Source organism: Aedes albopictus, chromosome 1 (assembly GCF_035046485.1).
Source record: "Aedes albopictus strain Foshan chromosome 1, AalbF5, whole genome shotgun sequence".
Classification (NCBI taxonomy): Eukaryota; Metazoa; Arthropoda; class Insecta; order Diptera; family Culicidae; genus Aedes; species Aedes albopictus.
In genome coordinates this window covers 50,963,033-50,987,193 of record NC_085136.1, presented here as the reverse complement: position 1 = coordinate 50,987,193, position 24,161 = coordinate 50,963,033, and the positions used below count along the sequence as shown (strand labels likewise).

At 40.6% G+C, this 24,161-nt stretch overlaps 1 protein-coding gene across 1 annotated transcript in view; it reads left to right on the top strand.

Moving 5' to 3' along the window:
* LOC115256649 (muscarinic acetylcholine receptor M5-like) overlaps positions 1-24,161 on the top strand; it is a 68,312-nt gene that overhangs the window by 4,219 nt on the left and 39,932 nt on the right. The window contains exon 2 of the mRNA XM_062845998.1: positions 5,929-6,364. Coding sequence (XP_062701982.1) covers positions 5,929-6,364 — 436 coding nt within the window. The remainder of the gene's footprint in view (positions 1-5,928; positions 6,365-24,161) is intronic.

Below are 24,161 nucleotides of genomic sequence, written 5' to 3'. Positions count from 1 at the left end.
CCTCTGTAGCTCCCAGACGATATGGGTAATAGCCGTTGAAACGGCGTTCCAGCCAAACTCATCCCTACACATCCTCTGGACCAAGTTGTCCGGGTTTGTGTCCTCCCCGCATGTGGCAAGCATGCGGTCACGCATTGTGCGAAAACGCGGGCACAGGAACAAAACGTGTTCCGCCGTTTCCTCTAAACCATTGAACACTGGGCATTCGGGAGAATCCGCATGCCCGAAACGGTGCAGATACTGTCGGAAGCAACCATGACCTGTAAGGACCTGTGTCAGGTGGAATGTAACTTCCCCATGGCGCCTATTAATCCAACTATCTACCCTCGGTATCAACCTATGGGTCCACCTTCCTTTGGTGGAACTGTCCCACGCGCGCTGCCATTTGACCATAGAGGCCATCCTGGCAGTCCTGCGTATGCCTCTTGTGGAACCAGTTCCGGAACCAGTTCCGGATGTCCCGCCGAAAGTGGCTAAATATAACAGTGAACCAAACCCTTGCATGCGACACATCAAAGAGCGGCTTTTTTTATAACCTAATTAACGGTTGGCTAGAAAATAGTCTCTGACCATATTTGAACTGGTAGTGTTCCGGAACCGGCTCCTTGTGTCCCTCTGGAAATTGCCACATGTAGTGAACTAAATCCATGAATGCGACACATCACATCTCGACTTTTTTAATAACCTGATCACCAGTAATCAAGGAAGTAGGCTAAGTCCATATCAATGTGTTACGGACCCGAAACCAGGTGTCCTGTCGGAAATGATCAAATGTACAAGAAAATCAATACTCGCGATATATCGAATGATTTATTAAGTTACCTGATAAACGGTTAGCAAGAAAATAGTCTCAGACCATATTTGGGATAACAGGTCGATTCCGGAAACCGATTTTGGGTGTCCCGTCGTAAGTGGTCAAATATAAAAGTCCGAACCTATGCATGCGACACATCAAATCGAGGCTTTTTCAATAGCCCAATGAACAGTTAGTCAGCTAAAAGTTCCAGGCCATATTTGGGAGAACCAGTAGTGTTCCAGAGCTGGTAATGAGTGTCCCGCCAGAAGTGGTAAAATATAGAAGAGAACCAAACCTAGCGGCTTTTTTGATAATCTGATGAACGGTCAGCAGAATAATAGTCGCACGCCACATCTAAGACTAGTACATAATAGTGTTCCGGAATCGGTTGCGGGTGTTCCACCAAAAGTTAATGAATAGAGAAGTGAAAAAAAAATCATGCATGCGACACATAAAATCGCGGCTTTTTCAAAAACTTATCGTAGGGTTAGCAAGAAAATAGTCTCAGATCACATTAGAAAACCACCGGTAGTGATCCGAAACGGGTTCCGAGTATCCCGCCGGAATTGGTCAAATGTCACCCCACGCATTCAACACATCAATTCGCGGCTTTTGGGGCGTTTTAGGTAACCTGATGAACTGACACGAAAACAGTCTGAGACCATATTTGGGACAATCGGTAGTGTCATGGAAAAAGTTCCAGGTATCCCGCCGGAAGTGTTCAAACGTAAAATTTAACCAAACCCATGCATACGGCATATCAAATAGCGTATTCATAAAAGTGAACAAAAAAAATGTTAGCGATAAATCTAATCGTGGATTTTGTTATAGCCTGGTAAACGTTGGGTAAGATTAAAAGTAAGAAATTGTCGAAGTCTCCATGTATAAAAGAGATCAAATGCGATCTCATCAAATCACATCATTTTAGATTCCAGCGAGGTAAATATACAGTAGGATGGATCAACCATTAAAAAAGTTTTTCCAGTCCCTTTTGCGTCTAAAATAACTGCTCACAATTTGGGTGCGGCTGGTTAAGCCCTCGCTCTTCTCATTGCGATTGAAATTTGAAAGGAAAATTTCCCTTTACTGCATTTCTCTTATAAATATCGAATTGTTCAGCAGGTAACTCGCTGGTCCTTTTCCCATAGAGAACCCCAGACTACCTGCGTCAACTTTTACATGAATCGTGTAACCAAGAATAATAAAATGTACTGGAAAAAACGATCCGAGTGTCTGTTCACCAAGGAGGTGCGGCTCAAACAGCGTCTGTTCTGGCACCCAGCGGCTGAGTAAGAAACGCTGCACCACGCCCAGCTAGATCCAAGGTGGTAGCCCCATCAGCGTGGTCGTCCCAGTGTTGGTTGGGACGTTAAACAGAACTGGCACGATGGCCCTCCGGCGAGACAGGAGTGTTGGCGTAGGCCCAATAAGCCACCCGTAAAAATCCCCATTGCGATTAACATAGGAGAAAATACGACTCGATACAATCGTCAAAGACCCACGCGACGAAATAAGGACTACGATTGGAAACTTGGAACATGGAATTGCAAGTCACTAGGTTTCGCAGGATGTGACAGGATAATCTACGACGAACTACATCTCCGCAACTTCGACATCGTGGCGTTGCAGGAACTTTGTTGGACTGGACAGAAAGTGTGGAAAAGCGGGCATCGAGCGGCTACCTTCTACCAAAGCTGTGGCACCACCAATGAACTGGGAACAGGATTTATAGTGTTGGGCAAGATGCGACAACGTGTGATCGGGTGGCAGCCGATCAACGCAAGGATGTGCATGTTGAGAGTTAAGGGTCGTTTCTTCAACTACAGCATCATCAACGTCCACTGCCCACACGAAGGGAGACCCGATGACGAGAAAGAAGCGTTCTACGCACAGTTAGAGCAAACATACGATGGTTGCTCGCCGCGTGACGTGAAAATCGTTGTCGGCGACATGAACGCGCAGGTAGGAAGGGAGGAAATGTACAGACCGGTAATCGGGCGAAACAGCCTGCACGCCGTATCGAATGATAACGGCCAGCGATGCGTAAACTTTGCAGCCTCCCGTGGTATGGTAGTCCGAAGCACCTTCTTCCCCCGCAAAGATATCCACAAAGCCACCTGGAGATCACCCGACCATCAAACAGGAAACCAAATCGACCACGTTCTAATCGACGGTAAGTTCTTCTCAGATATAACCAACGTCCGCACATACCGCAGTGCGAATATAGATTCGGATCACTACTTAGTAGCTGTATGCATGCGCTCAAAACTTTCGACAGTTATCACCAAGCGTCGAAGTCGAACGCCGCGGCTCAACATCGAGCAACTTCGTAACGTAGAAGTGGCTCAAGACTACGCGCAGCAGTTAGCAGTGGCCCTACCAACGGAAGAGCAGCTTGGCGCAGCTACACTTGAAGATGGCTGGAGGGACATCCGATCCGCCATAGGTAGTACCTCGGCTACAGCACTAGGCTTCGTGACTCCGAATCACAGAAACGACTGGTACGACGGCGAATGTGAACAGTTGAAAAACGAGAAGAATGCAGCATGGGCGAGAATGCTGCAACACCGTACGAGAGCGAATGAGGCACGTTACAAACAGGCGCGGAACAGGCAGAACTCAGTCTTCCGGATGAAGAAGCGCCAGCAGGAAGAACGAGATCGCGAAGCGATGGAAGAGCTGTACCGCGCTAAGGACACACGAAAGTTCCACGAGAAGCTGAACAGCTCGCGCAGAGGCTTTGTGCCACAAGCCGACATGTGCCGAGATAATCACGGGAATATTCTCACGAGCGAGCGTGAGGTGGTCGAGAGGTGGCGGCAGCATTACGATGAGCACCTCAATGGCGACGTTGCAGGTACCGAAGGTGGCGTGGTAACAGATCTAGGAATATGTGCACAGGACGAAAGACTTCCGGCCCCTGACCTTCAAGAGATTGAGGAGGAGGTTGGCCGGTTGAAAAACAACAAAGCCGCTGGAGCAGATCAACTACCAAGCGAGCTTCTAAAATACGGTGGAGAAGCACTGGTGAGAGCACTATACTGGGTCATTACCAAGATTTGGGAGGAGGAAGTATTACCGGAGGAATGGATGGAAGGTATCGTGTGTCCCATCTACAAAAAGGGCGACAAGTTGGATTGCGGGAACTACCGCGCGATCACACTACTGAGCGCTGCCTACAAGATACTCTCTCAAATTTTATGCCGCCGTCTATCACCGATTGCAAGAGAGTTCGTGGGGCAATATCAGGCTGGATTTATGGGTGAACGCGCTACAACGGACCAGATGTTCGCCATCCGCCAGGTGTTGCAGAAATGCCGCGAATACAACGTGCCCACACATCACTTGTTCATCGATTTCAAATCGGCGTATGATACAATCGATCGAGAACAGCTATGGCAGATTATGCACGAATACGGATTCCCGGATAAACTGATACGGTTGATCAAGGCGACGATGGATCGAGTGATGTGCGTAGTTCGAGTATCAGGGACACTCTCGAGTCCCTTCGAATCTCGCAGAGGGTTACGGCAAGGTGATGGTCTTTCGTGCTTGCTGTTCAACATTGCTTTAGAGGGTGTAATTAGGAGAGCGGGGATAAACACGAGTGGGACGATTTTCACGAGGTCCGTTCAGCTGCTTGGTTTCGCCGATGATATTGATATTATTGCTCGTAAATTTGAGACGATGGCGGAAACGTACATCCGACTAAAGAGTGAAGCCAGGCGAATCGGACTAGTTATTAATGTGTCGAAGACAAAGTACATGATGGCAAAGGGCTCCAGGGAGGAATCACCGCGCCCGCCACCCCGAATTCATATCGACGGTGATGAAATCGAGGCGGTTGAAGAATTCGTGTACTTGGGCTCACTGGTGACCGACGACAACGACACCAGCAGAGAAATTCAGAGGCGCATTGTGGCAGGAAATCGTGCCTACTTTGCACTCTCGCCGTAACACGAAGTTAACCATCTACAAAACGTTGATTAGACCGGTCGTCCTCTATGGGCACGAAACATGGACCCTACGTGCAGAGGACCAACGCGCCCTTGGAGTTTTCGAACGGAAGGTGTTGCGTACCATCTACAGCGGAGTGCAGATGGAAGACGGGACTTGGAGAAGGCGAATGAACCACGAGCTGCATCAGCTGCTGGGAGAACCAACCATCGTCCATACCGCGAAAATCGGGAGGCTACGGTGGGCGGGTCACGTCATCAGGATGTCGGATAGCAACCCGACTAAAATGGTTCTCGAGAGTCATCCTACCGGTACAAGAAGACGTGGAGCGCAGCGAGCTAGGTGGGTCGACCAAGTGGAGGACGATCTGCGGACCCTACGCAGAGTGCGGAACTGGAGACAAACATCCATGGACCGAGTGGAATGGAGGCGGCTACTATGTACAGCAGAGGCCACCCCGGCCTTAGCCTGACTGGTAAGGTAAGGTATGGAAAAAACTTTGTCAAAGATCGTAAACGATCTGTGATTTTGAATAGAGTTAAGGCAGTCAAGTAGTCAACTGAGAGGTCTGATATTTGTCAACTCTGTTTTGTCGTTGAACATAACATCGAAATGTGTGCCATCAATAAGTTTCCCAAATCTATGATGGCTTTGTTAAAAATGTTGCTTTTCTATATAAAGTGTTCTCAGGATTCAGGAACATTTCGGCTAACGTCGACGGAATGATCATGAGTACATAATTGGTCTATATGATCACTTTAAAATCCTGTATGAATATTAAAATGCGAATGGAAATATCTCACATCGCAAACTATGTATTAGGGTTATGTACCCAATTTCTACTCATTGCAAAAGCTAAACAGCAGAACCCGCCGATAATTAAGTTCTTGAGAGATATTTTACGTTCAAATGGATTAATAATACTATCCCCAAGAATCGTGAGAATAAAACAATCAATTGCACATTACTCAGAAGCGTCAGTTAATTTTATTGCACCAATAGAAGCCGGTAAAAATAGCTCGTTCTTCAGAGGAAACCATCAAGCCACAAACCCTCAAGTAGTAGAAATGTTTCATACAATGTAATCCTAACGCCAATTCAATTGCAATCTAATTAAGTTTTAATTGTGTTCCTCTCGTTTCCTCTCCCTTCCTCTCTTTAACTCCCTCTTTCAGCGACTGATCAATACTTGGAGGTGTACATCCGTCCAAATGGAAGCACCAAAACGCGCTGCCCCTTGATCAAATGCCACCGAACGAAGACGACAACGACGGCGTCGGGGACGGGGGCAGCGACAGCAACGACGACAGCTTCCGCCACCACATCGTCCACCGAGACAATGCAGACGACAACGACGGCGGTGGCTACTGAAACTGGCACCAATGCTGCACCGCTGTCGGACACTCTACTGCACAACCATCACCACCAGGAGGGGAACGACATCAACAACTCGGTCGTCGTTAGCTGGAATCATCAACACCACCACCACCAGCAGCACTACCAGCACCCCCCGGCGGCGGCTTCTTCAGTGGATTCGTCCTCGTCTTCGCCGTTCCGATCCACGGCATCCATCAAGGAGTCCAATCGGTTGAAGAATCCAGCTCTGAGAAAGTAAGTGGATGGGTTTTAGTAGAGGGGTTTTTTGAATTGGGTAGTGAAAAGCATGCTTAAAACCATCAACACCTCGAACGAGGTAGGGTAGAAATCCACTTCGTCATATGCGTTAATTCTCTTCATATCAGATGGGAAATATTCGTTAATTACAAATATTTCAACTTACTTCAACTTACTTGCATTTACCAGATTTGCTAATTTACTAGAGACATTCTGGAAAACCTTGTTATTAATATCGAAGGCACAGAATGTTGCTAATTGACAAATTGAGAGATAAATTTTTGAAAAAAAAAAGATATCGCGCTCTGGTGGGATTTGAACCCACGACTCCGTATTCACTATACCCGTGCCTTAACCAAATAAGCCACAGAACAGGCTACGATTTTGCGGAACAAACAAGCCAAACTGACACCGAGTCAAAACCATGCACATTCCCTTGTCACAAATCCATTTTTCTTTCGGCCTAAAATCTCAAGAAATTGTCATATAAATTCTTAAAGATGGATATGTCGGAGGACCTCCTGTTGGACTCTTTACGATGGGGATTGATATTTTTTGTTCCCTCCCCCGGAAAGTAAAACGAAAACGAGGAAAACAATTAGCCATTCCAGTTAATCCTTCTGCTTAGCTTTGCTGCAGTCTTGGCAAGAAAATGTGTTTTTCTTTGCAGGAAAATTGTGCTCCTTCGATACCAAACTAAACGAGTTTAATTTTTTCAGCAAACTGCTACTACTTGGAAGTGTCATTGTCAATGAATCCACCATGCTATTGAATGGACCCATGGCCTGGCAGTATCCTACGCAGTTGCCGCGTGGTTCTTCTACGTTTGCGACTGTTGAACCACCAGTCAGTCCCTCGCACAGTCCTTGCTGTAGGCGACTGGAAGCGTGGACTAACGTTTGTCGTCACCTTCTTGGAATATGTAGATCAGTAAGTGCGGGGTGTTTACGAAAGGCGAGAAGCATGCAATTGTGGAAGCACTGACTGTCGATTCGAATGAATTTGCATAGTGCTTTCACTGACTGGCGCAGTATATGTAGCTGGAGGGAAAACGGTTCGATCCAACCAGCTGAGACCGAAACAAAATTGAACAATGTTGCAGAAAATATGTGCCTGAGTTAACTTCCTGCATTACAAAAATCCATGCTCAATCATCTGTCTTCTGTATTTCCAACCGATTCAACCAACTCAGTCGGTGGTGTCTCATAGCAGAAATATTTCCAGCTTCAGATTTATTTTTCAATACGATTCCCTATAACAGTTTTCCGCATGTTAACCCATCTGGAAATGAGCACTTTGTATGGCCCTTCCGTCTACGCCGCCATGGTCCACCACTCCGAGTGAAATCTCTTTCAATATGTCGCCAGCAACCGTAAGTGTTGGCGTACTTGTGGTTCCTACTTTTTTGCTAGATCCGGTATGGAACGAATGGGGAAAATAAAAACTTGCGTTCCACAGGCACATGTAGCTCTGTAAGTCAGTAGTACCAACAACACAACGGATTGTGGCTTTCTGTCACGTGGATATGCAGCTTCCACACCTACAAGGAGTGTGGGAAAACGGTTCACAATGCTTCCTGAAGTGCTTATGTACCTTTAGACAGAGAGAAGGAAAATCACTCAAGCATTCCCAAGAGTACAGGCTTCTGATTAACAGGCATGGTAAGTGATCACTTAAATAGTGTTGCATGGCATATGAACGCCATGACGTCATAGATGTGAGATCCTACAGGGGAATCTATGACATAAGATCGAATGACAAAAGGTCGAATGGACAAATGGTAGACTAGAGTGTACGAATATCAGAGAGATTACCCTATTAACTTCGGCACACAAGATACTAAAACAGGTCCTGTTCAACGAATTGAGACTTCTTGACGAGTCTTTCGTCAGTGAATATCAGGTTGGTCTTCGTCAGTGCCGATCAACGACAGATTTGATGTTAAATCTGGGGATAATCCTGAATAAATTTTAGGAGTACACATAACTTGCAGACTCACCATATGTTGATTGATTCAGTAAAAAAAATAGCTTTGATCGAAATGTAATGCCAGAACATGGTTTTCCGGCAAAATAAATTAGGCTGATACGCGCAACGCGCAACAACCAGCTGCGAATAGGACCTTTTATGGATTACGTAGCCAGCTTAGGTCCTGAAACATTCAAACGCAAATGAAATTCGCTCTGTATAAGTCGCTGTTTCCTCCGGTAGTTTTCTACGGTCACGAGGCGTAAAAGTTAAAGAAGCTTCTGCTCATGTTCGCATAATTGACGTAACCACCGTTGGCAATGACAGCATACACAAGCTTATATGTATCTAACACATGTGTACATATTGTAATCAATTTTATTCAATAGAGCACAACCCTTTAATTCCGCCTCATTTTGCTTATCCTTTGACAGATACGCATATTTCGAGGAGTAAATAGGGCGGAATTATAAGGTACAAAACTGATTACACTCATTCGAAGAGGGTATTCTGCTTAGAGGGTTCGAAAAGTCGGTACAAGATCAATGGTTAGTCGTTAACACGGAAATCTTGAATTACGAATTATTCAGTGCTGAAATTGAAAAAGTGTAAACAAACTACAGTGGCGCTTACGTCAACTATGCGAATATGAGCAGACTGAATACTAGTTTGTGTGTTTACATCTAAAAGTGCTGCGGACATTTCTTGTAGTGCGAATGTAGGAAGAAACAACAGCGAAAACAGCATTCAACAGGGAACCAGATGAACCTACGAAGTTGGAACACTATACCCTAGGCCTAGGCGTTGGAGAAAACTTCAGAGAAATTGTTCATAAGGCCCATACTTCATACATGATCAGTTTACTTCAGAATGACTCGCTAGGTAGCGCAAGCGTTGCTGCAAAATGTCTGCGATCTGTAAATCTATATATATAAAAATGAGTTTGAAGTTCCTTTGAGGCAACAAAACTCAAGAACGGGTGGACCGATCAGCATAAGTCTTGCATGGTTTGATTCGTATTCGTGGTGGCTGTGTTTATATATATAAAAAGTTACAAAAATCCACAGGAAAAGTAAAAAAAAAATGATAAAGTACTGATTTTTTATGAGCCGGGAACAAATACGGCGTGATTAAAATTAAATCAATCTAGACTGCGTTGCTGCAATGACCTCAACAGTTGTCAAACAACCACAGCTTGGCAAGACAAAGTTTGCTGGGACAGCTAGTGTGAAATAAATTTGTTTTTTAGTTTGATTTTTTAGTTTTATGGGTTTCTTGTATGTCCTACACAGATCGAAAAGATAGTGTAAATTTCTGTGACATATAATGCACATGATTGGAGCGTGTGATTCCACAGAGGTTTACATGGCATTTCATGTAAATCTCATGAAATATCATGTAAGCTTCCATTATATGGCATGATCCAGAGTTTTTACATGACATATAACACACATTTACATGATATATCATGTAAACCATAACAACTGGAAATTTACATGACTTAAATGAAGTTTACATGACGTGTAAACCTCATTATTTTTATCTGTGTACTGTTGTTATTTCTCCTAGGCAGCAATTGCTACTTTTTTTTGTTTGTCTCGAAAATGCTGGCGAGAATCCTCTGAGAAAAATCAGATTACCGCATGGAAATTATACTGGTATTCGACAGGATTTTCCCAAAATTTCTTCAAATACTCTCCTTAGCACTCCTTCAGGAATTTCTCCCGGGATTGTGTCAAAAATTGTTGTAGGGTACTAGAGAACGAGAGCACTCTGCGTCCCCGCAACCAGCATGCCCAAGCAACACACATGTTATAATAAAGTTACGACAGTGCAAGTTTTGGTTGTATAGAAGTTTATTTTACGTAATTCTAACATTGTTTTGAAATAACGTAAAATAAACTTCTATACAACCAAAACTTGCGCTGTCGTAACTCTTATATATCATGTGTGTTACTTGGGTGGATGCGGTATTTGTTAGCAGGGTAGGATGTTAGATCTGTGAGCACCTTTGGTAGTGATATATTTAGAAGATAGATTGTGTGTAGGTTACTCTGAAGGAGAAGTGACACAGTTTACTTGGTTGCATGACTTGTAGGCGTTATTCCCTGGTGGCATTCACTTGGCTCGTCGTCGTTTGTTTCCAAAGAACAATAAGGGAATGACGAAAAAGTTGCTAGTCGTCAGCATTGATTTTTCGGATTCGGACTAAGATGATTTATTGTTTTTTTTTTTGCTTTTGAGCAGACGACGAAAATAACGAAACACTTACAAAAGCGGGGTAGTATGAAGTCACATTGAATTTGTTAACACATAAAACATACTTGACTTGTCGTTAATGATTTTGTTTGATTGATGATAATTACTGTAGATTCTGTCCTTTTATGTTCTTATCAAGGGTATCGATATTCACATTAACTGTACTGTAGATATAGCGAGGAAAATGATGATGATTTACCTGGGCTTGTTAGTGGAATATCTGTAAGAAAAAAGAAAATCGCGTTAAGTACTGTTCCTTTGAATTCCACTAAGAATTTGCATCCTTTGACAGATACGTATTTCGACCTCAACTGTAAGGTCGTCTTCAGTGTCTTGTACTTGACCAAGAGCCTGAAACTCCATTAAACAGCCGCCATCTTGAATTTTGCGCCGCCATCTTAGATTTTGGACCATCATCTTGGATATTTTGGACGCCATTTTTGGACTCCAGACGTCTTCTCCATTCCAAATATACTGATATTGCATGGTTTTAGCAACAGTTTTAGAGCCTAAATTTCTATTAAACAGCCGCCAACTTTTGGGCCGACATCGTGGAATTTCCGGTCTCCAGTGTTGATTTCCGCACAGAATTCGTTAACCATGCTGAAGGTTACACAAATCGCCGCAGTTTGATGTGTCGCGTGATGGGACTTGATTCACTTTTATATACGGCCAATTCTACCGGTGCTGGTCCGAATCACTAAAATGGCCATAACTCCGGAACGCCTTGACCGATCCGGACCATTTTAAAATCTCGGCTCGATTTGAACTATAATCCAAAAAATCAACCAATGGGAAGTGCCTTAAAAGTGATTGAACATATTTGTACACAGACATACATACACACATACATACACACACATACATACAAACAGACACCATCTCAATTCGTCGAACTGAGTTGATTGGTATATGTGACTTGACCCTCCGAGCCTTCTATCGAAAATTTCTTTTCATTAGTGAACATATAGCCTTTCAGTTCACTTAGGTGAACGAGAAAGCGAAAAACAATAGAAAGAGCTGAAAAAAGAAAGATAAATGTTTGAAAATAGGGTGACAAAGGGTTTTATCGGCAGGTTTGTTCTCTTCGTCATGAAAGGTTCTTGTTGGCCAAAATACCTGAAACTTGGTTATATAATTCATCTTGATTGAGAAAGATTAGATGCCCATTTTGAGTTCAATAGGTTATAAAAAAAACCCCTATGACGAAGAGAACAAAACGACCAAAAATACGTAAGTTCCCCTATATAATTAATATGCTGGATGCATTTCATCCTTTATTGATTTTTGATTTTTTCCCTACAAAACGTTGCATGATCTTCAAAATCGGTGTCCTTACACAGGTTTCTTCTTTTTTTTTCCTGATAGAATATATTTTTTAGTTTTGCAGTAATCAGTTTTAAACGAAATTTCGTAACAAACATTGTCTCTAGAAAAACTGATAAACATTTTCCATTAGGAAAAATATCAGGAAACAGGGTCTTGTACCATTTGGGCAGGTGTACCTATTTTGGGCACTTGCCGCTATAACTAAGTCAATTTCAAACCGATGGATTTGAAATTTTGTATAGAGTTAGGCACGTACAGTATCTAACTCTGTACAATAATTCAAATCAATCGGTTTGAAATTGACTTAGTTATAGCGGCAAGTGCCCAAAATAGGTACACCTGCCCAAATGGTACAATACCCTACCTTGATCCTTACTTTAAATACAGGAAACCGGTTTTGAAATTACTGCCAAATTATTTAAGGAGGAAATACATTCGCCTTGAAGAAGAATATAAATATTGAAAATCAGTGGGAATGAAATCTAGAAGACATGATTTAGAGATGCCTCTAGGAGTTTCATAATAAGTTTTTTTTTTTCAGAAAATCTTCCAGATGATCCTTCAGGGATACCCATAGGAGGTCCTAGAGTCTGCGAGTTCCATCAGGGTTTTTTTTCTGAATTTTCTTTAGAGATTCTTCCAGGAGTTCCTTCAGGAATTCTTCTAGAATTCCAATCAGGGATTTTTTTTTTCGTATTCTTACAGGAAAGTCTTTAAGAGTTGCTTCAGAGATCGCTCCAGGAGTCCCTCCTGGAATTCCTTTAAGAATGACCACAGAACCTCCTTCAGTAATTTCTGCAAGAGTTCCTTCTGGAATCCCTCGTGTATTTCCTTCACGCAGGTATCATTTTTTGGTCGAGTAGCTACCAAGAGTTTATGACCACCATCATAAAGTCAAAATTAAATCATCTTGGTATTAAGGCTATTTCTAACACCTCTTAAGGCCGCACGGGCTGACGTGTAATTTTTGCTATCTTCCGTCTCTTTCTAACAATTTGCCTCGCAATTTTGAAGATGCAAATATCAATTTCTGCACTAACGTTGCTGAAACATTAGTCGATTGTGCACCGCAAGTGAGCAAGTGAACGAGCAAACTTCTAGTCAATAATATGAAGTAGAAGTAGATATTTGCTTCTTACTAATAACAGAGCAATGGCGGACCGTTCCGTCCGGACTTAAAAGCAAATAAGGCATCAAATTGTTACTTGGGTAAGGATCCCTCCTGAAATTCCTTCGGCAATTCCCCTTGGAATTCTTTCAGGATGCTTCACGGAGATGTTTCAGAGATCTGTAGTTCTTTTAGAAAATGCTCTAGGTATTCCTTCAGGTATTCCTACAGAAGTTACTCCAGGGATTAATACAGGAGTTCTTCCGAGGATTCCTGCAGTATAGTGATTCTTTTAGGAATAACCCCAGTAGTTCCAGAAGTATGCAGGGATGCCTCCAGGCGTTCCATCAAGAATGTTCATATTCCAACAGGAGTTTCCTCAGGAATTCTTCCAGGAGTTCAGCAGTACAGGAGGGCCTTAAGAGAGTCAAGGAGCTCCTTCGAGAAATAATTTCAGAAATTCTTACAAAAGTTCCCGTATGGATTAGTTAAGAAGTTCATTCAGACATTCCTCTAGAAGTTTCACAAGAGTTTCAAGGGTTCTTCCAGAAGTTCCTTCAATGATCTCTCCAGTATTTCCTTCAGGATACCCCCAGAAGATTTCAGGGATTTGCCTGAAGTTTCTTCGGAGATTCGCACAGAAGTTCATTCAGATGTTCCTTCAGGAATTCCTCATGAAGTCCTTTTGATGATTCTTCCAGTGGTCGCTCCTGGAGTTCTTTCGGACATTATTCCGGGAGGATTCAGAAATGCCTTCTGAAATTACATCAGAGATTGCTCCAGAAATTTCTTCAGAAACTCCCACAGAAATTGTTTCAAGGATTCTGGTAGGAGTTCTTTCAAGAATTTCTTTAGCACTATAATCAGGCATTTCTCCAAGATTTCGTCATAGCGTTCCTACAAGAATTCTTCCAGGAAATGTTTTAGGGAATCATCCAAGTTTTCCGTCAGGAATTCCTCAAGGAATTCTTTCAAGGAATCCTGAAAATTTTTCCGGGGTTCCACCTACTGGAAATCCTTCAGAGATACCCAATGGATTCTCCTTAAAAACCCATCGGGGATTCCACTAAACAATCTTTAGGGGACTCCGCCTGGAATTCCTTCGGAAAGTTATCCTGGAATTCCTTCAGGGATTCTTCCAAGAATTTCTTCAGGAATTTCCCTTGGAATTTCATCGAAATTTTTTCATGGAAATTCCTCGGGGATTTCTTCTAGAAACTCTCCAAGGATTTCTCCTGCAATTCCTTCGGGGTTCTCTCCTAGAATCCTTTCAGGGATTCCTCTCATAATTCCTTCGATGATTCCTCCTGGAAATCGTTTGGGAATTCTTCCTCGAATTCCCGCGGAGTTCTGGTGATTCCTGCTGAAATTCCTTCGGGTATTTCTACTGGAATTCATTTCCTTCAGAGACTTCTCCTAGAGTTCTCTCCGGGATTTCTGGTTCGTTTCAGGGATTATTTCAGAAATTCCCCGAAAATTCCAATAAGGGATTTCTTCAGAAGTTTCTGCGGATGTCTTTCTTAGAGAGACCAGGGACTCCTGCAGAAGTTTCTTCAGGGTTCCTTACCCAAGTAACAATTCCATTGGTGGTTGGTTTTGTTTGATTTTTATTAGGGTTTTATCACAGCAATAATAAAAACTCTCAGTTTTATGACTGCTTTTATGAAAACCATCGATGAAATGTTTTATAGTATACTTGAAGATATGCATAAAGACAGATTTTAAGAGTAAACAAAACTCTCCGATATGTAAACCTTCTGGCAATCATTATTACCACAATAAAACTGTTTAAACTCTCAACAGATGGCGATCCGTTCGATTAAGAACGACATCTGTTGGTGGAAAAGCAGAAACTACGACACTGCTAGGTTTATTGCGGTCATCATAAAAGTAAACTTGCTTTCGTGTTATTTTCGATGATTATGGTCATCGCCATGTTGCAGAATTAGCTAACGTGAATGGAAAATAGTTATTTTTTGCTCAAATTAGCAATGAATTGATAGTTTGCCATAATTTCCATAACGTGCTCACATAATTAAACTATCTCTGCTGAGTTTTCTTGTGATTCGCGATAGGTTTACTAAATTAACCAATTGATTTATTTCATTCCAAGATGATAATTTTCACTATTTTCGAAGCGCATTAATTTTATGGTTCTGCAACCCCAATATTCACGGTCAAATTGAATGCGCATAAGCCTACCAACACAATAACAACTAAAATATTGCTTTAGAATGATAGCTTTCTACTTACGAATGATGTATCCTCCTGAACTTTACCGTGCCATCGAAGAAGCTTCTCTGCATCTTGAGCTGTCATAGTTTTGTTGATAAAAAAAAACAACAACAATCGAGAATGAGAAACTTCTCAACTAGGTTTTAAAACGGGTTTATTGCTACTTCTAATGCGGTTTGCAAAACCTCTCCGAGAGTAGTCCACTTAGCCGGAAGATGCTCTTAAAAAGGTTTTCAAGAGGTTTTGATGTATAAATCAGTTTTATTGCAAGTTTTAAAAATTTGATCATGAAGATCTCTTGTAGAGCCGAACAAAACTTAAAATGTTACTTGGGTTACAGCAGTTCCTGTAAGGATTTGTCCGGTAGCTACGTAGGAGATTCCTCTTCGAGTTTTTTTATTTTTCAGTGATTCCACTAGGAGATTCTTTAGTGATTTCTCCTGCAGTTCCTTCAAAGATTCTTCTGGAAGTCCTTCGGGAATTCCTCCTGGCACCTTAGTGCTACCTTATTATCAAATTTGATAGCTTCGGAAGTTTCTAAGAAAACAAAACAAAAAAAACCTTATCAAAATCGATACGATGTTGATCTGCAATGGCAATGGAGTAATACGACATGCACTTCACTATGGATACGGTGAAACGAATAATGTCACAATAGGTCTAATAACTGGTGCCAATGATCAAATTGCGGTCACGGCACCCTGTCGAAACTTTCGATCGGCATAACGCTGATTACGCCACCGTCGGCCGAGCTAAATATAGTCGGCGCACAGATCTAATAGAACGGTGACAAGAGGTAAAAGAGATGATAGAATATCAACTAAACGCTGCAAGATAAAATATAGAAGAGAACAGGAAGAGATAAAATATAGAATATAGATCCTAAGAGCTGAAAGTAAGCCACTAGAAGGTGGGAGATAGAAGAAGCGTACATGGAAACATGGAAACAAGGAGTTTGAGGCTTGGAATTAGAAGCTGAAAAAAAGAGACATAAAGCTACCGGCTGGAGCAAAATTCTTAAAACCAGAAGCTAGGAAATGGAACTTAGAAGGTGAGCGATGGAATAGAGAAAAATTCTCCATAGCAGTGTACTAAAAGAAGCATTCTGAGCCATTTTCCCTCTTCGACGAACAACAGAGTGTGGAACACTGTACGTGTGGGAACCAAACACATATTGCATCTTGTAGGTAGGGGTACATAGGTACGTAGAAAAACCGCACTTCTTGAGTAGGTAAGTGTTTGAAAAGCGGGTACGTATGAAGGCACGAAGGAACTTGCATTATTGATGGGTGTGCCAAACGCGTTGCATTATTTATTTCGCCAATCCGGATTGGAAGTAAAATGTTCGTTTCAATCGTTGTCCTTCGCAGAAGTAACGAAGTAACGCGAAGATCATCCATCTTCGGGTGCGGAATTCCAATTGTCTCACACACGATGGTAATCCATCTTCCGGATGATGGGGTTATGACCGCTGCCGAGTAATGGAGTGCTTCTTGGGATGCAATTACGTGTCCAAGAAAATGGAGCTGCCAGTCAGTGGCAGTGACGGCGTTGAAATGACAAATGTGTGGTAAACACTATTGCTGGAGATACGTGTTTTTTCATGGTGAAAATGAAATGAGCTGTCTTGGAATATATGTTTGTCATCATCTCCGGTTTCTTTCCAGTAGTGTGATTCTTCGAACTTTTATTTCTTAAACTTGATCATGAAGTTCTGTGAATTGTAATTTTGATTAAATCATTTTTTCAGCAATCGTTATTATCGAAAATTTGTGAGTTGTAATTTATCTTCTTATTATGCAATGTCTTTTTTCTTTCGTTTTAACCATTGTTTAAAGATTGGCGTACAAGTTGGTGCCTAACTTAAAGCAAAACTAAAAAGTATCATTTTTTTCTCAGCAATTTCAATCATCCCCACTTGAATAAAAAGAAAAGCAGCAACTTGGCAGGCGGCTAATGGACCGCTTTGTTCATTCTGTCCATTCTTCAATCTCTTCAGATAGCTATCGTACGACACGGTAGTTCAATCATTTGTCAACGAAACAATGTGCTGAGAAATGAAGCAAAAAAAATCATCATCACTATTCAATCATGGCAATAACGTTGGACGTTCCAGGTTTTCCAGTTTTTGCATTCAATACCTATCTCAAGAAGAAAGCAGCTGGAAATTGAAAAACTTTTAAGTTGACGCTTCGTTTCAGAAGTGAGAAAACCAGTTGGAATGCCTTTAAAAAAATTTCATTAATTTCCTATTGTTTTTTCTTCGTCTTTCTCTTGTTTTCAAAAAGCTTCTGTTCAACAAAATTCAACAGTGAACCCAAACTGTGACTTGCAACACTCTACACATATGCCATCGAAATGCTGGAGCAGGTGTCTCGTTATATGTACCAACACGTGCCGCATTATGGAAAGCTCTCTGACATTATAATTAAATGGTGATAAATAATGACGACGTGATCGTTATTTTGCCATCAATAACAGATTCTCCTGTTGCGGGCATCGCCCCAGGTTCAATAATCCTACTGAAGCAATCGATTGCAGCCAGCCACTACACAGTTAGAAAAAATCACCGACTTCGATAATGTTTTACCGAAATCTCAACCGTTAAGTTTATTTTACAGGAAAAAATCGGTAAAGGTAGTAACTTTTACCGAAGTTCGTTAGAGTTTGACAAATAAACGATAATATTTTACCGAAATTTGTTATTTTTTTACAGAATTTCGTTAAAAATCCATTACCGAACGCTCAACGGTTGAGATTTCGGTAAAAATTACCGAACGCGATTAGCTGTGTACTTGTTTCACGCACTATGAGTTAAAAGGTGGACAAAATGATTGAAGTGGAAATCCTCGAATCAGGGTTTAATATGTTCTTGTCTCTTCTTGTCTCTTCTTGTCTCTTCTTGTCTCTTCTTGTCTCTTCTTGTCTCTTCTTGTCTCTTCTTGTCTCTTCTTGTCTCTTCCTGTCTCTTCTTGTCTCTTCTTGTCTCTTCTTGTCTCTTCTTGTCTCTTCTTGTCTCTTCTTGTCTCTTCTTGTCTCTTCTTGTCTCTTCTTGTCTCTTCTTGTCTCTTCTTGTCTCTTCTTGTCTCTTCCTGTCTCTTCTTGTCTCTTCTTGTCTCTTCTTGTCTCTTCTTGTCTCTTCTTGTCTCTTCTTGTCTCTTCTTGTCTCTTCTTGTCTCTTCTTGTCTCTTCTTGTCTCTTCTTGTCTCTTCTTGTCTCTTCTTGTCTCTTCTTGTCTCTTCTTGTCTCTTCTTGTCTCTTCTTGTCTCTTCTTGTCTCTTCTTGTCTCTTCTTGTCTCTTCTTGCCTCTTCTTGCCTCTTCTTGTCTCTTCTTGTCTCTTCTTGTCTCTTCTTGTCTCTTCTTGTCTCTTCTTGTCTCTTCTTGGGGAGCGTCCATAAATGACGTAGCTTTTTAGGGAGGAGGGGAAGTCTAGGATTGTGTGGCGAGCCAAGTATTAGATATAGGAAAATATGCAACGAGGGGGGAAGGGGGTGTAAAAAATCGGTAAAAAATGCTACGTTATTTATAGACGCTCCCTTGTCTCTTCTTGTCTGTTCTTGTCTCTTTCTAGGTGCTGATCCTGATATATGAATATAAAATTTGCAGGATTAGTTGCGCCATCTATGTGTGAAATTTTCAAACAAACGGTCCATTATTAGTAAACACTTGACTCTATAAACTACTTTGCCAAAGACACCAAATATGAATGTTGTCAGGATCTTGATATAAATGTGATCATATACTTAATACTTACATGCTCATTAGCGCCACCTATGTTTGAAGTTTCGAATCAAACGGCCAGCATTTGTCAATCCTTGAGAAACGGTTGTAGGACAAAAGGTCGAAGGTCAAAAGGTCGACGGTCAAAAGGTCGAAGGGTCAAAAGGTCGAAGGGTCAAGAGGTCGAAAGGTCGAAATAAAACAATACCTATTACAAAAGGTCGAAAGGACAAAAGGTCGAAAGGTCGCAAGGTCGAAGGGTCAAAAGGTCGAAAGGTCGAATTTGAAAAAAAAAATAAACTAGGACAAAAGGTCGAAAGGTCGAATTGAAAAATGGATGAAGGAGGACAATGACGATGATACAGAAGATCAAAATAACCATAAATATTTTCTTCCCTATTCCTTCTTACTTTACATTCTCACTGCAGTTAGGCCTGCATCTTTTCAATTTAGTGTTCTTTTAGCACTTTCGCAGTTATTAATTGAAGGGCTTTCTTTGTCTGTCATTGTATGAATTTTTATATTATATGACAAGCATACACTATTCCTAATTCCTATTCGAGGGCCCATATAGCCGAGGCGGTAAACGCACGGGTATTCAGCATGACCATGCTGAGGGTGACGGGTTCGATTCCCGGTCGGTCCAGGATCTTTTCGTAATGGAAATTTCCTTGACTTCCTTGGGCATAGAGTATCTTCGTGCCTGCCACACGATATACACATGCAAAATGGTCATTGGCAGAGGAAGCTCTCAGTTAAAAACTGTGGAAGTGCTCATAGAACACTATGCTGAGAAGCAGGCTTTGTCCCAGTGAGGACGTTACGCCAAGAAGAAGAAGAAGAACACTATTCCTAAGAAGTCGACAATATTTCCTGACAGGAACGGGAATCCAACCTTTAATTACAGTGGGTTTTTATAATAGTTGGCGTTTTCCTAGTACTGGTTTGTTGTAGAATGCATGATTCATTTGAACAATTATTGGCGTTACTACTATTAATATTTTTATAGAATTTAGCCTTTTTTTCAAAGATAAGCTGTTCTTTCTTGTAATGCTTTTGGCAGTTGTTGATATTATAACTATATATTTTTAATAGAATTTTGCCTTCTTTCAAACATAAGCTGTTCTTTCTAGTAGTACTTCTTGACATTTTTTTTGTCTACTTTCTAATAATATATTCGTTTCTCAAATTTTGCTTTTTTTGAAAAATTGGTTGTACTTTCGAGTTATACTGTCACAGGGAGCATTAAAAAAACAAAAACTCGCAAAATTTTCTTCAAAGTGACAAGGAGATTTTCAATTTGGTGTCCAAGTATTCACCCAGCAACATTTCAGATCACGGAACAGGAATCACATTGAACATTAAGAGTTTTTAAATTAGCTTAGATATTACTATATCAAGCAATGAATTCAATAAATAAATAAACTATTTCAAATTATGTTTTAATGTTGTTTTTTTTTTAATTTTTTTTTGTAGTGACATATTTACAACTATTGGCGTGACTACCATTATTTTTTCGTATATAATTTTACCTTCTATTGAGCATAGGCTGTTCTTTCTAGCAATGCTTTTGGATAATGTTTGGCGTACTTACTAATGATATAATTGTGTATAATATTTTCCCTTCTTTTAAAAATAGGTCGTTCTTCCTAGTTATACTATCACAGCGATTATTTTAAATTTGATTTTAAATATGTCCAAAGAGATCTCCTACAAAGATCTACTTAAATTTGAAAAGATGTGAAGATCAATGTTACGTTTCATTTTTTTTAATAATCTCTGGTTCAATGTACTTATTAGACATTGCATTTTTGATACTGTATACGTAATTTTTCTATTCGTTTTGACCATTTCTTTTTATTCCATCCAAAAACTCATATTGATTATGAGTGACACAATGCGAAAAATATTTATGGCGTAAATCAACGTGTTGCAGGTACTTGAATAAATTTTAAATCCGCTTTTCGTACCTAACGAATCCTGGCCTTTCAGTTTTATTACTAACTACAGCCTTCGAGCCTTTGACCTTCCAACTTTCTTCCTCTCGACATTTGGCCTTGTTAATTTTTTATTTTGACCTTTCAAACTTTCGACCTTTTGACCCTTCGACCTTTCGACCTTTTGTCCTAGTTATTTTTTATTTCGACCTTTCGACCTTTTGACCCTTCGACCTTTTGACCCTTCGACCTTTTGTCCTTTCGACCTTTAGACTTTCGACCTTATGACCTTCGACCATTTGACCTTCGACCTTTTGTCATAGATCCTTGAGAAATTCAACAACTTTGCCGAAGATACCATCATTCTAGGTGATCAGGATCCTGAGATATATTAATATAAAATTTGCACGCCCAGTAGCGCCATCTATGTGTGAAATTTTCAAACAAACGGTCCATCATTAGTAGACACTTTACCTAATAAACAACTTTGCTAAAGACACCAAAATTCTATGTGGTCAGGATCTTGATATATATGTGCATTGATACTGAATACTTACATGCTCACTAGCGCCACCTATATATGAAATTCCGAATTAAACGGTTCAACTTTACTGAAGACACCGATATTCTAATAAGCGAGGATCATGTGATACAGAAGAACGAGTTTGGTTTCCGAAATGGACCATCATTTAAGGTTTCCTGTAGAGGGTTAAAAACAGATTGGGTTCTTAATTTGAAGATAAACTCGTTTTTTTTTTGATGATATGGTTGAGTAACTGTGACAAAACTGTAAAAAAACTGCGTTCTAATTCAAACCCCATCAACTTCAGCAACACTTAAATCTTGACATAAAAGAGCGCATCAATATCTTTGATATAAGGTACCCCGGGGCAAGTGAGAATCCGGGGCAAGTGAGACCTACAGCCATATTTTTTTATTTGTTAGTTTTAAGGCAAACATTCTTCATAGAAAACATAGGTATCACACCAACGGATACTTTGAATTCAAAAATTGTTATTGTTCTCACCAAAAAGAGACCATATATGTTATTGTTATTCATATGTAATTTTCAATTCACTAAGTGAGATTAACGTACTGTACTACATTCGTCGTTCAAAAATAGAATAACAAATAAAGTAAAACTTTTTCGGTTTCAGGATAATATTTGGAGTGTTTACAAGTTATTTTGAACGAAAAAGCTGTAATTTATTTTCATTTATTACCTTTGTAAACTGGTCTCACTTGCCCCAGTGCATTTCAGCATCTGGGGCAAGTGAGACCTATGAGAGTAAACAAACAAAATTTCATAGTTTGATCTCGCTTTCTTCAGCCTAAGTCGAAATTTACACAAAAGTGAAGCGAAAATCGGCGCCTTAAGTAATCAATCGTTGAATTATAATTAATTACTTCTATTCTGATGATGGAACTATTGTTTAAAATGTAAAGGTTTTGGTAGAACATATTTTTTTCGAAATCATCTTTTTTTTCATATTTTCGTTCAAGTAATTTCTATTATTTTTTCGTTTTTCGTTGCATAATAAGGTTCTGAATGTTAGGGAGCCGGCCATAAAGTATGAAAAATTTAGAAAAAAAACTTACGCGAAGTTCACGATTTAAAAATCTTTATTTATTAATCGTAAAATTATGTAAGGGAAAACATAACATCTGTAAATCTTGAAAAATCTTTTGGCGAGACTCATCAACTACGTAATATGAAAAGTAAGTTTGGAAATCTTTCGGAATTTAACCTTAGGGCGCTTTTTGTATATATAAAATCAATTTGTTTTGCACCAGCTGCTAGAGTTGAATAATTTTTTTTCTCAGTGATTCGTTATTATGTGTGTTACGTAATTTATGCACGATACCAAAAAAATTTCCCAACATTAATCGCTAAACATAGTTATTCGCATACGATATGTATAATTTATGCTACCTTACACATATGCAGCAACTGTATTAAGCCATTTGTACAAAAAATCCGAATAGGTCCCACTTGCCCCGTAATACGCTGTAAATGAAGATCTGCCCCACTTTTCATTATAGGTATGCATAATATAAAAAATTGAAAAATTTTGAAACAGTTTTAATGCCCGTTAATAAGAAGAAATATACCAACAATGTCTGTTAGAACCATTGGAATTATAAAATTATTTATGTTTAGAATTTTTTGGCTTGACAAAACCAAACTAGCATTTTTTTAGGTCCCGCTTGCCCCGGGGTACCTTACACCAAATGTTAAACATGGTTTTACTAGGCCCTAGGTAACTAGGGTAAGTAATCATGAGTTGAACAAAATTGCGGCTTACTAAAGCATCTGGAATTTTGACTGATTTTTTCACCCACATGAAAATTATTTACTACGGTAAAGTTGTCTTCTGTGCCTTCTGTGTCTTCTGTGTCTTCTGTGTCTTCTGTGTCTTCTGTGTCTTCTGTGTCTTCTGTGTCCTCTGTGTCTTCTGTGTCTTCTGTGTCTTCTGTGTCTTCTGTGTCTTCTGTGTCTTCTGTGTCTTCTGTGTCTTCTGTGTCTTCTGTGTCTTCTGTGTCTTCTGTGTCTTCTGTGTCTTCTGTGTCTTCTGTGTCTTCTGTGTCTTCTGTGTCTTCTGTGTCTTCTGTGTCTTCTGTGTCTTCTGTGTCTTCTGTGTCTTCTGTGTCTTCTGTGTCTTCTGTGTCTTCTGTGTCTTCTGTGTCTTCTGTGTCTTCTGTGTCTTCTGTGTCTTCTGTGTCTTCTGTGTCTTCTGTGTCTTCTGTGTCTTCTGTGTCTTCTGTGTCTTCTGTGTCTTCTGTGTCTTCTGTGTCTTCTGTGTCTTCTGTGTCTTCTGTGTCTTCTGTGTCTTCTGTGTCTTCTGTGTCTTCTGTGTCTTCTGTGTCTTCTGTGTCTTCTGTGTCTTCTGTGTCTTCTGTGTCTTCTGTGTCTTCTGTGTCTTCTGTGTCTTCTGTGTCTTCTGTGTCTTCTGTGTCTTCTGTGTCTTCTGTGTCTTCTGTGTCTTCTGTGTCTTCTGTGTCTTCTGTGTCTTCTGTGTCTTCTGTGTCTTCTGTGTCTTCTGTGTCTTCTGTGTCTTCTGTGTCTTCTGTGTCTTCTGTGTCTTCTGTGTCTTCTGTGTCTTCTGTGTCTTCTGTGTCTTCTGTGTCTTCTGTGTCTTCTGTGTCTTCTGTGTCTTCTGTGTCTTTTATGTCTTCTGTGTCTTTTATGTCTTCTGTGTCTTCTGTATCTTCTATGTCTTCTGTGTCTTCTTGTTT